Source organism: Egretta garzetta, unplaced genomic scaffold (assembly GCF_000687185.1).
Source record: "Egretta garzetta isolate BGI_Z169 unplaced genomic scaffold, ASM68718v1 scaffold268, whole genome shotgun sequence".
NCBI lineage: Eukaryota > Metazoa > Chordata > Aves > Pelecaniformes > Ardeidae > Egretta > Egretta garzetta.
In genome coordinates this window covers 1,932,043-1,947,845 of record NW_009260600.1, presented here as the reverse complement: position 1 = coordinate 1,947,845, position 15,803 = coordinate 1,932,043, and the positions used below count along the sequence as shown (strand labels likewise).

The following is a 15,803-nucleotide window of genomic DNA, read 5'->3' as shown; positions in this document are numbered from 1 at the left end:
ATTCAAGGCCAGATTGGACGGGGCTCTGAGCAACCTGATCTAGTTAGCGGTGTCCCTGCTCCTGCAGGGGGGTTGGACTAGATGACTTCTAGGGGTCCCTTCCAACCCAAAACATTCTATGATTCTATGAAACATGACTTGTCTGTTACGGCAGTATTTCTTTTTAAATACCAACTAATTTAGCCATCCCTAATGGCGAAGAGTAATTTATGGGTTGTATATGGATGGACAATATGCAGTCCTGTGGGGTGTAGGAGACAGGCCACATCCCATTATAGTGGAAATGCACTTTTTTTCTTTTCCATCCCTCGCTTCTAAGAAGCCATGTGTTTTGAAACACACTTTTAAAATGCATCAGTGGAAGCTTCAAATAGTGGATGGATTAGGTTTTCTAAAATTTCAGAGTTATTGCTTTACCACAAGCCTTACCCAGCTTGTCTAGAGACTCTGTGGGACCGGTGCCATAGGCCTTAATATAAAGAACTGTCAAAGAGCTGTGAGATCTCAGCTTTTTTCCACTTCCTAAATTGCTGAAGTCCTGTGTCCTTAGTAGTAGATATTGTCTCCTTGGTACAGTCTCTCTTCTTCAGCAGCAGTGCTGCTGGTTTTTGTGTTGTCATAACTGACTAATAAACTGAGTATAATGGTGTCAGTGATAGTTCATGTTAGTGAGCCCTGGCAAAGACCTTAACAGACAACCTGCAGGCTGTATCCAATCTGCCAGCACAAAAAAGTGGCCGACTGGTGACATATTTTCTTACTGTTTAGGCTCAGATCATACTGTGTCAGTGCGGCTGGAGTACTGTACACCATGTCTCAAATGAGTTGTAGGTGATGCTGTAGATTCCCATTACCAGCAGTCTGCAAGTTAGCTGCAGAGATCAGTTTGCAGAGCTGAGCTGACCTAGCCCTGAGCTGCCAGGAGGCTGGCAATTTCATGGGTGGTGCCCAGGTGGAGAATGAGCAAGGAGGTTCTTCAGGTACTGTCCTTGGCGATGTGCTACCTCTATGCAATGAGCTGGAATGGGAGCTGCTGACCACTGCTGCCCGTAGCTGTTGTGGAGCAGTCCTTGCCACCAGGAAATGGTATTGGATTAATTCTTCCCATTTCACCGCTTAAGCCAATGGAACCCTGATACTGACCTATTTTCCTTGACACACTTAGTTGAGCTGCTAGCTTTAGTTAGTGATGTGTGTGTTCCATTTAAGGTGCTTAACATGGGGTTTTTGTTTGTTTTCAAATTGTTTCTATAGAGCATGAAGACTTTTTAACAGTAGCAGAGTCTCTGAAGAAAGAGTTTGACAGCCCAGAAACCTCAGACCTGAAGTTCCGTGTGGATGGAAAGTACATCCATGTACACAAAGCTGTTCTGAAAATCAGGTAGCGGTCACGTTTCATAGCTCTTGTTTATACAGAATAACCTCTTAGTACTGTATCTAAGGGGGGGAAAAAGTAAAGGCTAGTAGTGAGGGACCCCTAAACCTGCAATATATAGTATCTATGTGTGCATAATCACTTTAACTGAAGTGATTGTAAAAGGAGTTGAATCAAAAGTCTGTCTTAAAATGGTCCGTATTCAATTTTTTATTTCATATTTAATGTCATATTAAATTAAGCCTATTTGTTGTTCCCAGGTTAATAAATTCTGTCAAGTTGGTCTGATTGCAATGTATACACAGATGCTTCTGTAGCATAAATCAAATAAAGTTTTATCTTGATGCGCGAGTATAACAATGCATTAGGAACCAAAATGTGGACCACTGACTGTGATGGGGTATGATAAAATATTTGTATATATTGCAGAGTGCCCCAAATACATATTTCAGGGGGACTGTAATGTAACATTCATGTGTACATATAATAGTGTTCCAGATGATGTCTTTGTCTCTTAGGTGTGAACACTTCAGAACCATGTTCCAGTCATACTGGAATGAGGATATGAAGGAAGTGATAGAAATAGACCAGTTTTCTTATCCTGTGTATCGTGCCTTTCTTGAGTACTTGTATACAGACAGTGTTGACCTTCCGCCTGAAGATGCCATAGGTATTGCTTACAGTCCAATTATGTTAGAAAGCAACATTCAGAAAAACTGAGGCAGGGGATGCAGAACAAATTAATTAATACAGACTTCTAGTCGAGCCTGTAATGCATTTTACTGGTGATGAATTAAGCTGTCTTTAAAATACTGTTGTAGCAAACTTACTACTGCAAAAGTGGTGCTGATTTAGAAATAAACTATCAGCATTTTTTTCAAGGTTGGGAGAGAAACTACTTCTCTGGGATAAAATACTTGCATATTTTACTAAATTGAGCAAATTATTGTTTAAGATAATATGAAAGAATCTCAGATCTAATAGGGGAAACTTGGACAGCAGAGCAAAGAGCAAGCTGTAATTCAAGCACAGATTTTCATAATGGTAGCTTTTTGCTTGTGGTGCCTGTTTTGTGATGGTTCCACCCTTGCAAGCAGTTAGTTATGCAAATCAGTGGAATAGCTTGCGTATTACAGAGATTAACAGGATTGCAGCATGAGGTAATAAAAGGCCTTTCTTTCTGTATGATGGTAAAATACATCTTACTGAATAGTGACCTACTTGCATAAAGCATGTTATAGACATAGAAAATTGCATACAGGATGCAGATGTAACCTGTGCCCCAGCTGCATAAACTATTGTTGAAAAAGCAGAAATCTTTACAAGTGACTAATATGATGGCATTCTAATTGCAGGGCTCTTGGATTTGGCTACTTCATACTGTGAAAATAGATTGAAAAAACTGTGTCAACACATTATCAAGAGAGGAATAACTGTGGAAAATGCATTTTCATTGCTCTCTGCTGCTGTCAGATATGATGCAGAGGTAAACTTCTAAACTTCAATCTCTTAAATAAGTGGCTGCTTTCTGACTTAAACTGTGGAGAAAAGCAGCCAGTTATATTTTCACATAAACTCTCTTACTTACTATCAGATAATACTATTTGCCATTTTCAGAATTTGAGAATGTTGGAATTATAAAAACTGTATTTGCCATGAGATGTATCTTTTTTTTTTTTTTTTCCATAAACCAGTACTGGGAAGGTGAACTAGTACTCAGATATCTAAAGATGATTTAAGTCCTAGGCTGAGACTCAGTATCTGTAAACGTTTGCATTGTTTAATTTCATGGTAAAAGGTTATGAGCTGTGCCAAGCTTCATGAATTACTATTTTGGGGGGGGAGAATTGTAACGAAAACCTCCTGAGGATGAAAACACTAACTCTGAAACAAGGGAAGGGTTTAAATAGAAAGCAAAACCCTTAACGTTACAAAAAGCAGTCTTGTAAGCCTTAAGTTACTTATTTATAAGGTTGTGTGGTGTGTGTGATGTCATATGGTGGTAGGTTTGGGGATTGAGTCTGTTGGGTGGGGGTTTTTTTTGATTGGCAGGATGTTTTTTTGTTGGCTTTTTTTCTATTTTATTTAACTACAAATACACTTTCAGTCTTCACAGTAAGCTAATGAAATGGCAGGATGAGAACTGCTTTATGGGCCTAACAAATTTCGAAGACAGAGAAACATTGTGGGGAAAGGGGAGAAGCCTAGCAAAACTTCCCTACTGCATAATGTCCGATTTCACGACTAGATCATTAACATGCTGCTTTGTGAACTAATCAGGAAGTATTCCTGGCCTTGCTTAGGCTATTAGTGTTCAGCATAGTATCTGTGTATCATGTTTATAACTTCGATTGGTTAGTTTTTAACTTGCTGCTTATGCTTATAAAGCAGTTTCCAGTAAATCAACCCATTGCTTTTTCTTGTACTTAGTACCCAGCAATTGGCATGTAGATGCCGTAACGTATTTCAGAGCCTTGCAGCGTGTGGCTTGTTTGACGTACCTTACCCTAAAGGGCTGGTTTAGTGCCTGAATTGTGGCTTCAGCTCTACTGTGAATAATAATTTCTTTGGTGGGAGTTCATGGAAAACAGAAAGTTTTCCATATTTTAGCCTTAAAAGATTTTTTTGCAGGATGGGTCTTCAGTATGTGATTGATTCTGCTTGTAAGGGGTAGAAGAAATCCAGTTACTGTACCTTGCAAGCTAAATGAAGTTAGAATGAAGTTAAAACTGTAGGCTTCAGTGCTACATCAAGGAGAGAATGAGTGGCACAGAGGGGTTGGTTTTTAGTGAAAAGTGGGGTTTACGTGCGCTAATGCTAGATGGGGGCTTGAAATTGCTTGGGTGATGTAGTTCATTCAAGGGACTGTGCATCTGGGAGGGAATAGTTAAAAGAAGCAGCTTCACTACTTTAAAATACCTCCATGATGTGAAACTGTCCTATACTGTCTTTCTTTTGGTGATTGACTGAATTAAAGTGGCTAGAATTAGGTCAGGTCTGGCTTCTTATTGTAGCTTTTAAAATAATCATTGGAGGTACCTTGTGCCTTTATTCACTTAAGTCTGTGTTAGCTACAGTTTGCTGGGAGTGCATCCATCTGTGAATGAAATTCAGCCTTTTTTTATACAGAACTTTAAATTTCCCAAGGTTACTTACTAATACTACAGTATTTCCGTTTTTATTGTATGCTTCTGTTGCATTGACTTGGAATATGAATTATTTTTTAATAAAGCAGTGCAAAATATTGTAATGTGTATGATGTAATTCTGTTTAAAATGCTAGTTCATTCTGTTATTTAAAAAAAAGAAAACCCTCAGTGTTCAGTTCTAATGAGCCTGTCTTTTTTTGTTGCACAGATGCCACACAAGTCAAGATCTGCAGCTTCAGAATGCCTGGTTTTAGGCCAGGATATATTTTTATATTATTGTTGTGTCAAGAACTCTCACTGGCACACAGTTGCTCTAGCTTTCGATACTGCCCTTAAGTGAAAACATGAATATTAATCAGCCTTTCATACCTCATGTGGCTTGAAGAGCTCTGCAAATTTGTTACATGCATTACGGCAGGGCCCAGGCTGCTGAGCAGCTAAGGGAGGGTGTATTCTCACATATAAAGGACTAATTCTACAAACTTGTGACATAATAAAGAAATTAGAACAGGGTGGGGAGTTGCTATTTTGTAAGGGCTGCAGCATTGCCCTTCTAGCAGCTTAAATCTGCACCACAAAGAGTAGATCTCCTCCTCAAAAGAGGAGCTGGAAACAATCTGAGTGGAAAGTGTTCTGTGATCAACCTTATATTGCCAAGGACTGTCTCTTGTTTTGTTTGGGTTTGGTTTGGTTTTTTTTTAAGACATCCTTTGTCTCTGACATCATGTGGGTGCAATGATGGCTGGTGTGAGGCTTTTCTAATCCTTAAATGGAAGGCACTTCCAAGTAGACTCAAATATCCAGAGCCCACTTTCTGGAAGAATTGCTGTGCTGTATTGTGCCACAGTACTTCTTTTGAGTCATTCGTGGGACCTCTGTGAAACACTTTGTAACACGCATCTGTTTCTCCTGCACAGAAAGGCTTTCTGCCTAAGCTGGGCTTTAAAACTACCCAAGTAGTTATACACCAGTGTTGACCCTGGTGAGGTGCAATGTCAAGGCTTTCGTTAGGCCCTTAACTAAGCAGGAAGTTAAGCAACCTTAGGTATAGACATGAGTTCATGTTAGGGAACAAGGGACCTGAGTTTTCTTAATCCCCAGCCTTAGTTATGTATTATTACCCCAAGATCTCCTATTTGTATTGGGTTTTAATAGCTGTCAGTGAATGCAGATGAAACTCTTGAAGTGGGGAAACCTTTAAAATACATATTGCTCAGAATAGCTGATTTTTGTGACTGCAGCTACATAGGGAGAACCAAATTATAGTTACTCTTCCCCTTGCAACCATCTTATATGGGTAGAATTACTATTTTCTGTTGTATTTACATAATGACTGTATGGGGAAAAACATTGAGAGCCACTGGGTTAATGTGTTTGTCTAATTCTCTGCAAAAAAGAAAACATATGCAGGCATCTGTGCTCAAATATCCAGAGCCCACTTTCTGGAAGAATTGCTGTGCTGTATTGTGCCACAGTACTTCTTTTGAGTCATTCGTGGGACCTCTGTGAAACACTTTGTAACACGCATCTGTTTCTCCTGCACAGAAAGGCTTTCTGCCTAAGCTGGGCTTTAAAACTACCCAAGTAGTTATACACCAGTGTTGACCCTGGTGAGGTGCAATGTCAAGGCTTTCGTTAGGCCCTTAACTAAGCAGGAAGTTAAGCAACCTTAGGTATAGACATGAGTTCATGTTAGGGAACAAGGGACCTGAGTTTTCTTAATCCCCAGCCTTAGTTATGTATTATTACCCCAAGATCTCCTATTTGTATTGGGTTTTAATAGCTGTCAGTGAATGCAGATGAAACTCTTGAAGTGGGGAAACCTTTAAAATACATATTGCTCAGAATAGCTGATTTTTGTGACTGCAGCTACATAGGGAGAACCAAATTATAGTTACTCTTCCCCTTGCAACCATCTTATATGGGTAGAATTACTATTTTCTGTTGTATTTACATAATGACTGTATGGGGAAAAACATTGAGAGCCACTGGGTTAATGTGTTTGTCTAATTCTCTGCAAAAAAGAAAACATATGCAGGCATCTGTGCCTGAATGTAATTTTCTGTGATGGAAACAAAGATGATTAAGATTTCTTTTTTTTTTTTTTTTTTTTTTTTTCTCTGTTTAGGACTTAGAGGAATTCTGCTTTAAGTTTTGTGTCAATCATTTGACGGAAGTGACACAAACTACAGCGTTTTGGCAAATGGATGGTCCCCTGCTAAAGGAATTCATTGCTAAAGCCAGTAAATGTGGAGCCTTTAAGAACTGAAAGGAGGCTGTAAGTTACGGGTGTTTGTGTAGGGTCTTTTGCAGTTATAACAGGATGTCATAACTGTGCGGGTAAAAGCGAGCGCTACCTTGTTCTCTTGTACTGGAAGACGTGCAAGACCACAATGTAAACAAGTGTGTTCCATGCTCGGGCGTGAACTCTTGTAAAAACATCAAGCAAAATATTCACTTGCATTTAGCAACCCGGGGTGGTGGCACCAGCTCGAGATTTCAGACGGAGAGAGGAAACTCTGTGGTGTGCAGGGGATACCAGCCGGTGTTCAGGACTTGCCTCTTTAGCCTAGGAAACCTCCATTCTCACACCACCCGCTCGTGTCTGCAATTTACTTCTTGGGGTTGGAGCGTAGCCTGACCTGAGCCACTGAATGATGTCACTTAAATCGTTAACGCCCTGGGATTATAGAGGAGCAAATGGCATGGATATCTCTTCCTGCGGTTGCATGATTGGGAATGAATTTGCCATTTGCTGTGTGTAATTAGCTAAGTGTATTCGGTGCTCAGAAAAGTGTGCAAGAATAATATATCCTCAAAGCCTACGCAAGTGACTTGGAAGGAAGGGGTAACTAGCAAATCTCGTCGGAAGTAAGCCTCTATATTGGGTATACCTTACTGTAAGTTGTAATGTGTACTTTGTGTAATCTGTTCAAGCAATATTTATAATGGTTAATGGAAAATTTCCCTCTTTGCTGACTTTGGATTACACTGGTTCCCTCGGAGGGGAAGGGATAGGCTGTTCTGAAAGAGGGGGTTTTGCATTTTAAGCATTGTACAAATTTAAACTACATCTAATAAAATTCACTTTTTGTACCTGTTCACTCTCAAACTTCTTTGGACTGTGAAGAAAATGGCAAGCTTGTTGTGTTACAATACAGCACGCAAGTTGCTTTATTTGAAAAAACAGAAAACCTGAAACCAAACCAACCCCACAGGCCATGTGTTATTGAATCTGACTGATTTCACTGTGCTTGACGAACACCTGTGGTCTCAATTGCAGAAAATAGCAAATTTATTTGCAGGTGCCAATGTAGACCCCAGTGATTACAATCTGTGATCTACAGATCTGACTCTTTTTCACCAGTAAGTCCGTATGTGACTGTAACCTTACAGCAGGCGGGTACGGACATACACACCTGCCATTTTTATTGTGTGCTTTTGAGGGGTTACATCCCCACCAACTGCAGAGCAGAGAACCTGGAACTGCAGATTTGACATTTAGGTAACTGCAGGTCTAACTCTGGGGTTAGGAGCATCCCTGGAGGCATTTAAAAGACGGGCAGATGAGATGCTTAGAGCCATGGTTTAGTGGTGGGATGGCAGGGTTAGGTTAACGGTTGGACTTGATGATGGTCTTCTCCAACCTAGACGATTCTATGATTCTAAGTTTTGCAAAGCCTAGAATTTTGTGTTGTTGATAGAGGCAGGGAGCTGCTGTAGCGTGACGCTGGCAGTCTGACAAAATGCTTCATAATTGCTTCTAATAAACAACTTGGTCTGGATGGCAAACTCTAGGTGAAGGGTCTAGCTTGGGGGTGGAACAGAAGAGTAGGGCACTTGGCCTCTAATTCAGATGGCTTGTCAGTAATTCAGGTTGCTGCTGTAAGGAAAAAGAGCTGACATGAGCTTTTCTGTCTTTCCCATGACAGCGGATTTGCATCTTTCTGCGTTCCCTGTTAATAGACACAACCACACTTTTGGTTTAGCGGGGGCGTTTCTAGGCAGAATAGCTGTGAGTGGAGCCCGAGTCCTCGGCTCAGGCAGTGAGCGGGTTGTGGTTGTAGCCCCGGCCAGCCAGCAGGCCTGAACAGCATAGGTGAGTGCCAATACTAATGCTTTGTTCTGCTGGGCACAGCCACTCGTTCTGCCCCGAGAGCTTATGGTCTGAAGGTTGTTACTCTGTGCTTACTGATCTCCATCTTCATACAGAACAAGCGCAAGTTATGAATGTTTTTTACCAGTTGTGGAGCAAGTACGGCTGTTGTAACAGGATGGTGCTGCAGCCTGCCACGACACATGGCCTTTGGCGCAATCATCAGGGCAATGGATCACGCTGGTCCCGCTCTGAGGCGAGTTAAGGTACAGTCTGACAGCATAACCCCTCCTCAGCCGTGTCCCACGGAACGTGACCGAACACACACCTTTCTTAAAAACATTTTATTTCATTAACTTACCCTTTTGTAGCCAAACAATGCTTTTCTGTATTCAAATAATTTTTGTAAGACAAACCACATGGAAGTCATATCCTTTCTTACTGGAGAAAGGAAGATACTATGGTCCATTGTTTGCTCCATTTTACATTGTACCTGTTGTTTAAAGTATGAGCCCAACCATTTCCAGTCTGTTTGCCAACACTGTTCCACCACTGCCGTTACAGCAGAACCACTTATACGTTAAGCAGTCACTCAAGAATCATTTAATTTAAAAAAAATCAAACCTAAATTATTGTTTATAATTCAGAAGGCTTCTTTGAGTGCAAGTTCTGCTCCTTTATCTTCTTTGGAAAGCCAGAGCAGCAACGTGATCCTTAAAACCCCAGGGTCTAGGTGCCGACAGCGAAGCAGCAGCTGCACAGTCAGTCAGAACAGGGCTGCCATGGTTAAAGGGGTCTTAGAAAGTGCTCTCTGGCAGCTGACCCTCCCTTGGCTCTGAGGGAAAAAAGTCTTCGTTGGAGGGCTGTATTGAGCTTTCACAAAAGCTAAATTTGGTGTGTAACCATGGTAAAATTTAAAGAAAGGGACAACTTAAAAATATTGCAACAGTGAGGTATAAAAACAGCCAGTTCTTGCTTGTGTCCCTGTCTTGGGGGAAAAAGGAAGGGAATTACTTAAGACACCGACCAGACGTGCTCTATGGTTTCTATCATTAGAAAATCCTAAATACTGACACCGTTACAGACAGATTCGGGGGTTATTCGGATGCTGTACTAGACGTACTAGCGGTGGTCTCTTGGGTAGGAAGGACGACTGCTTTTAAGTCCTGCAGTAGCTCAATCTTGTTATCCAGTCTTTTCCTGCTTTCCAGAAGTTCCTGGATTTTTTCCTCTGTTCCTATTATGAAAAAGAAAGGGATAAAAGCTTTTTTATTCATACGTAACTATTACTAATTTAAGATAAGTGTCATATATGCATTCACACTGCTGAGCTTAGTCTGCACTAAAACCCCTGCCTTGCTGAAGCGCAATTCCCTGCGCCCTTGGTCTCTCCATCCAGAGGTGACTGTGCGTGGTATGAGATTGGCTGATGTGCCGAAGGAAACCACAAAGCAGTAGAGTTACACACTGTGTCACCCACATACTGTAATCTCAAAACTAGCTACATTACAGATGTGATTTAAACCATCACAGCAAATATAAAAATCACAGAATCGCTTAGGTTGGAAAAGACCTTTAAGATCATCAAGTCCAACCCTTAACCTAACCCTGCCATCCCACCACTAAACCATGTCCCCAAGCACCTCATCTACCCATCTTCTAAATCCCTCCAGGGATGGGGACTCGACCACCTCCCTGGGCAGCCCGTTCCAATGCTTGACAGCCCTTTTGGTGAAGAAATTTTTCCTAGTGTCCAACCTAAACCTGCCCTGGCGCAGCTTGAGGCCATTCCCCCTCGTCCTATTGCCCATTACCTGGGAAGAGGCCGACCCCCACCTCACTACAGCCCCCTGTCAGGCAGTTGTAGAGGGTGATCCATCCTATTGCCCATTACCAGGGAGAAGAGGCCAACCCCCACCTCACTACAGCCTCCTGTCAGGCAGTTGTAGAGGGCAATAAGGTCTCCCTCAGCCTCCTCTTCTCCAGGCTAAACAACCCCGGTTCCTTCAACTGCTCCTCATGAGACTTGTGCTCCAGACCCCTCACCAGCTTTGTTGCTCTCCTCTGGACACGTTCCAGCAACACAACATCTTTCTTGTAGGGAAGAGCCCAAAACTGAACACAGAATTTGAGGTGAGACCTCAACAGTGCCGAGTACAGGGGCACAATCACTTCCCTGCTCCTGCTGGCCACACTATGCCTGATACAGGCCAGGATGCCATTGGCCTTCTTGGCCACCTGGGCACACTGCTGGCGATTAATTATTTTGGTTAGTAAGCCAATATTATTTTGCCTGTGAGCCTTAAGAGTTCCACTTTCAGAATCTGTTTGTACAAGGACTCCTCCAATAAAGATGCATTTTCAGCCTTGAAAGCTAACAGCTCCGACTGACACACTCAGAGCAAATTTACAAGCCTGATGGATTTTAGCCACCACCACCAAAGTTAAACCTAGAAAGAGATGGTTTGGGCAACTGCATTCAACAGCTGAATTCTCAAAAACGTGGCTCAAGAGCAGTTAATGTTCCTGCTCCTGGCACAACAGTTATTGCTGGTCTGCTGGTGGGACTGGCCGACATCTGGCAAAGCTCTCCCTGACTACGCCTCTGCTTCTCTCTACCGCTGCATTTTCCTCACCTTAAAGACTACTGGAACAGGCGAGAGCGTGGTAGCAGGCCTCACTGGAATCCAGAAGCATTACCATAACCTCGTGTTCTTAACTGTACGGTTTAAATGAAGCACCTACTTGCTTTGGTAACAAAAGATGCAGAGGTGTCACTCAGGGAATGAGATTTCCGCACAGCGTGTGAGAATAGCAGAGTTCAGATTTTAGTGAGAGGCAAAATGCATTTTTCTCTTTTTTTTTTTAGCAGGGGGAGGGGAGGGGGAGGGAAGACATTGAAGGAGGTCTTCAAAGTTGTAATGGGTGGAGTGGGGAAAGTAGCTCCAGCTGTTTACCCCTGTTTATTCTGAATTACAGAGCCTGAACCCTCCTTAACTGTCATTTTTAAAGAAAAAAAGGGGGGAAAAAAAAGTGCCTTTGGGCTTCTGCCTTCCCCTTGCTTCTTCCTCTTTGTTCGGAAAGCCCATCAACTGCTGCTGTTTGTGCGTGCGCACAGGACGTTACGTATGTACGTACACTTCTATAATGCATTTTTAAATACATTAGCCAGTGAGGTTGAGTGTGGATGTTGGAAAGGGGCAGCCAGAAGGACGGTGGTGTCCACTGCCTCCTCAAAACTCTGGGCAGCGGCTCACCCAGGGGGGACTTGGCGCCTGGCCCTAGCAGCCAGAAAAAGCAGGTGACCCCTCTTCTCCCTGCCTTCCTCTGCCCCAGCAGCATCCCACCACGGCCTGCACCCGCCCTTTCGCTGCACCAGCTCCGCAGCTGAGCCGACCGGATTGGAAATCGCCGTCTCCGTTGCTCGCCCCGGGCGGCCTTTGCGGCCTTTCTGGTTGGTACCAAGTCTATGTGGTTAAAAGAACCAGCAGGCACGCATCTGAGGAAAAAGCTGGATGCGTACAAGTGGGAGCTGGAGGAAAAAAAAACTCTTAGAGAGTATTTGGATACAAATTAATAAATTATCAGAAATAATCAAAAGGGAGAGCAAACGTGAGGCTTGCATCACTGCATTCAGAACGTGTGCGACCTACAGAAGGGAGACATACGGCTCCATCTCTCTCCTTCCAACAGGACGCGGCAGAAATAGAAACAGCCTGGAGAAAGCTGTCAGGGAGGGGAACGACTGGCCTATGCGAAAGCGGGTAACAGACTGGGAACCTTCCACCTGTACAATCGGGAATGGCCGGAGGCACGTGGGCCTGGAATGCCTGCACTCGCTTACGGGGCTCTCGGTGAAGGTACTGCACAACAGTTTTAAACCCCAGTATCGCCGCCTTTGTCTGCACAACTGTCGCAGCATTCACTGCTACGGATCCCCTGAACACAAATGCTACCGAGGAGATCGAAAGCCGCCGGGCAGGCTGCTGACCGGCAACAAGGAGACTAAAGCCGACTGCGAAATTGCCCCAAGCAGGGCACACAGCACCAGAACAAAAAGCAGAACTTAAAGGAAGTTGCTTTTCCTTGGAAGAGAGAACAAGAATCTCCACCCTACAATAGCAAAATGACTGGTGAGGCAATAGCAGGTACTGTAGGAAAAGTTTTAAATGCAGCCAAGTTTGCAGTAAAGCCACATGCCGCAAAAGAACCTTTCATCCCTATATATAAAAGGGATTTAAAAAAGCAGCATCAACAGTCACAGCTCAGAGTGACCTTGCTGCGCTGATGCGGAAGGCTTTAGAACAGTTTTTGCATGATGATCCACTAAGTCAAAAAAAGATAAAATGAAAAAAATGGATTGAAGGTAAAGCATGTCAGATGACCCAAAAATCATTAGTGCCAGGAAGAAGATCAGTGAAAACACAGTATTTATACCAGTCCTTCACACGCCAGCAGAGAGACTTAGCAGCGAGAGCTTGGAAGACAGATTGGGACACCAAAAAAGAAAGAAAAGGAAGCCATTTCCTTGCCTCCCTACAGTCCCACTTGTAATTAACGCAGTTATCATTCCTTTCCGACTGGTTCATTTTAAGGGCTCCTCTTGGATCGGTTTTGGAACCAACCTTGATGTCTGTTTTCATTACTGACCTTGAAATTAAAAGTAGGCTGGTGGTATCAGGAAAGATTGTGTGGTACAGGACAAACCGAGCTGCTCAAGCAGCGGGGAAGTGGAGAGGGGACAACTTTTACACATGAGAGTCACATGGCTGCGTGTGCGTAGGTGCCAATATCAAGACTTTCTCCTGTGAGCCGAGAAGAGGATGAAATAATTGATGCAGCTGTGAAAGAAGTAAATGCGATCCAAGGTTGTGTCACATGGGGAGTTATGAGCAGAGACGTATTAATGCCCTCAGATGAGGCGCTGGTGGAACCCTGTGTCGGATAACTCCCCAGCACCAGTCACTCTCACTTCCCAAAGAAGAATTTAAATGTGAGAACAGGAGACTGACGAGAGGGCCTGGCTTTTTCAGTCAAGTGAAGGTGGAACGGGGGAGGCCAGCAAACATCACCTTCATGCGCTGAACCTCAGTGTTAGCTAATTAAAACCCATTTCCCCTTTCACAGGGATAAATTAAAGCAAGAAGTTAGAACAAGGCTGCTAACTGTTAGCCAGGGAAATGGGAGCAAGAGACTGGCCCACCTGAAAAACACTTTTAACCTTGTTGCTTGCAATAGCTGAGACTGGAGTCCAAGCCCCAGAGTTTCCTTCCACACCGGTGGTCCCAAGCGACCGCTCCTGCCCTGGATCTCACTTCACCCTCTGAGCACTCCCAGCTTGTTTTTCAAAGCACTTTACGATTGCCATCAGGTCCAGGTAAGTTCTGCTCACGGCGTTTAATGCTTGTAAACTGAAACACAACAGCCAGCCCGAACAGCGCTCAGCAGCCAGGAGCAAAGCCGGAACGCAGGCGAGCTGCTGAGGGGAGGCTGCGGCCCAGGAGGGGAATGACCCGCAAGAACGGGAGAGGAGTGCGCCCTACAGGAGAGGGAAGCTCCTCCGGGGCGGGGCCGAGATCCTGTGGTCTTTTAAAGGTCTGGAACTGTGACTTGCCTCCCCCTTCAGGTCAGCCAGCCAGGTCTGACACACTGCATCTCTAAGGCTTCAGGGAGCAATGGCTTTTATTCAGTTAGAAAAAAGTTCCTTGGAATTTCCATTTTAAATGGTCATTTTATCAAAACGCTCAGATTAACAACCTCAATACCAAACCCCGTACCTACTACTACTGCTCTGACAGCTTTTTTTCCACATACCTGAATGAATATTTGTCAGTATATTTTCAAACAGTCCACAGTCGAAGAGCGACATCACTGTCTCTTCATACTCTGGGGAAAGAGAGAATTTGATTTAATATTACAGGGTAAAGGTTTACCTCATGTTAATGCAGAGCCCTACATTTTGTACAAAACAGTAATTTTATATCATACCGATTCCTTGAGGTTTTAAGATGTCCTCCTTCCTACACAGCCTATATTGAGAAAGAAGGATCCATTTGTCAATTCTACTTTTTTTTTTTTTTTTTTAAATTTAGTTTTTTTACAGAAAATAGGACAGGGGACCTACCTGTAATTCCCTTTTTGGGTCTGCACCATGTGAACAGTCCATTTAAAAATGAGCTAAATTAAGTTGTATTTGATTCCGCCCTGTCAGGACTGTCCGTGTCACGTCAGGGCTGACCACACCAATTCCTCTTGACAGATCACGTGACACGTGGGGCAGCACAACCACTGTTCAATGTTAAAAGCCAGCCCAGGCTTCCGCCTCCATTTCACGACTGAGGCTTCCAATGAAACAAAATGCAAAACCACCCACAGAGGTCGCATGACCCTCAAGAGGTTTGCTTAACGGGGAAAACCTCTGAACCCCTAACATGTCCCTGACTTCATTACTGCTTCTAGCAGCTGCTGTCACGTTACACGCAAGCTCGTGAGGAAGATTTAGCCAGGTGGGACATTGCTCTTCCCGTGCGTGTGCTTCAGTTGCTTTGCATAAATTAGCATTCTTTATCCAAAGGTATTATTCATAGCTCTGTAAAGCTGAGAGAACTATAGGAAAGTTCGAAATTTTCTTTTTTCACCATGTTGTGGACAGAGCAACATTAGAGTGGAATCCTCCAAGAACAAAGTGCTTCATGCAAGCTGATACTTAAATCCATAAAACCCCCAAACACACACTTAACAGTTGGCATTAAAGTTTAAGTAAACTTCCGAAGACTTAAAATGTACTTAGTCAGGGATTTTTCCATCAAAAGAGAGTGCTGATATGAACAGATAGCCAGTCCCTCCGTGAAGCTACAAGAACACCACAGGCTCATGATCCAAATAAAACCTTCTGGTTTTCCTCAGGGCCTCTCTCTTCTTCAGGGCCTGGGAGAAGAGGTCAGGCTGAACGAACCTGCCTACACTCACGCCAATGGCTAAAAGGTGGCTTCAGAAGTTCAACGTTGGAAGGCCTTACTAGAGCATGCCGAGGGGGCAGCTCTTCCCCTCTGCTGATACAACTACACGAAAAAATAGAATCATTGAATCGTTTAGGTTGGAAAAGACCTTTAAGATCATCAAGTCCAACCATTAACCTAACCCTGCCATCCCACCACTAAACCATGGCCCTAAGCACCTCGTCT

At 43.4% G+C, this 15,803-nt stretch overlaps 2 protein-coding genes across 5 annotated transcripts in view; one reads left to right on the top strand and one right to left on the bottom strand.

Annotated features, from left to right (window-relative positions):
• RCBTB1 (RCC1 and BTB domain containing protein 1) overlaps positions 1 to 12,402 on the top strand; it is a 31,729-nt gene extending 19,327 nt beyond the window's left edge. Inside the window, exons 9-13 of one of the 4 annotated variants that reach the window (XM_035900325.1) lie at positions 1,255 to 1,381; positions 1,894 to 2,045; positions 2,731 to 2,861; positions 6,652 to 6,801; positions 11,599 to 12,402. In XM_035900325.1, the coding sequence (XP_035756218.1) occupies positions 1,255 to 1,381; positions 1,894 to 2,045; positions 2,731 to 2,861; positions 6,652 to 6,792 (551 nt within the window). In that variant the 3' untranslated portion in view covers positions 6,793 to 6,801; positions 11,599 to 12,402. Of the gene's footprint in view, positions 1 to 1,254; positions 1,382 to 1,893; positions 2,046 to 2,730; positions 2,862 to 6,651; positions 7,588 to 8,455; positions 9,229 to 11,598 lie in introns of those variants that run through there. The other 3 variants (XM_009644796.2, XM_035900324.1, XM_035900326.1) reach the window with 3 other exon arrangements.
• Positions 9,320 to 15,803, bottom strand: part of LOC104131606 (SET domain bifurcated histone lysine methyltransferase 2) — a 49,211-nt gene continuing 42,727 nt past the window's right edge. The window contains exons 22-23 of the mRNA XM_009644794.2: positions 14,434 to 14,505; positions 9,320 to 9,856 (exon numbers count right to left, since the gene is read on the bottom strand). Coding sequence (XP_009643089.2) covers positions 9,717 to 9,856; positions 14,434 to 14,505 — 212 coding nt within the window. The 3' untranslated portion in view covers positions 9,320 to 9,716. The remainder of the gene's footprint in view (positions 9,857 to 14,433; positions 14,506 to 15,803) is intronic.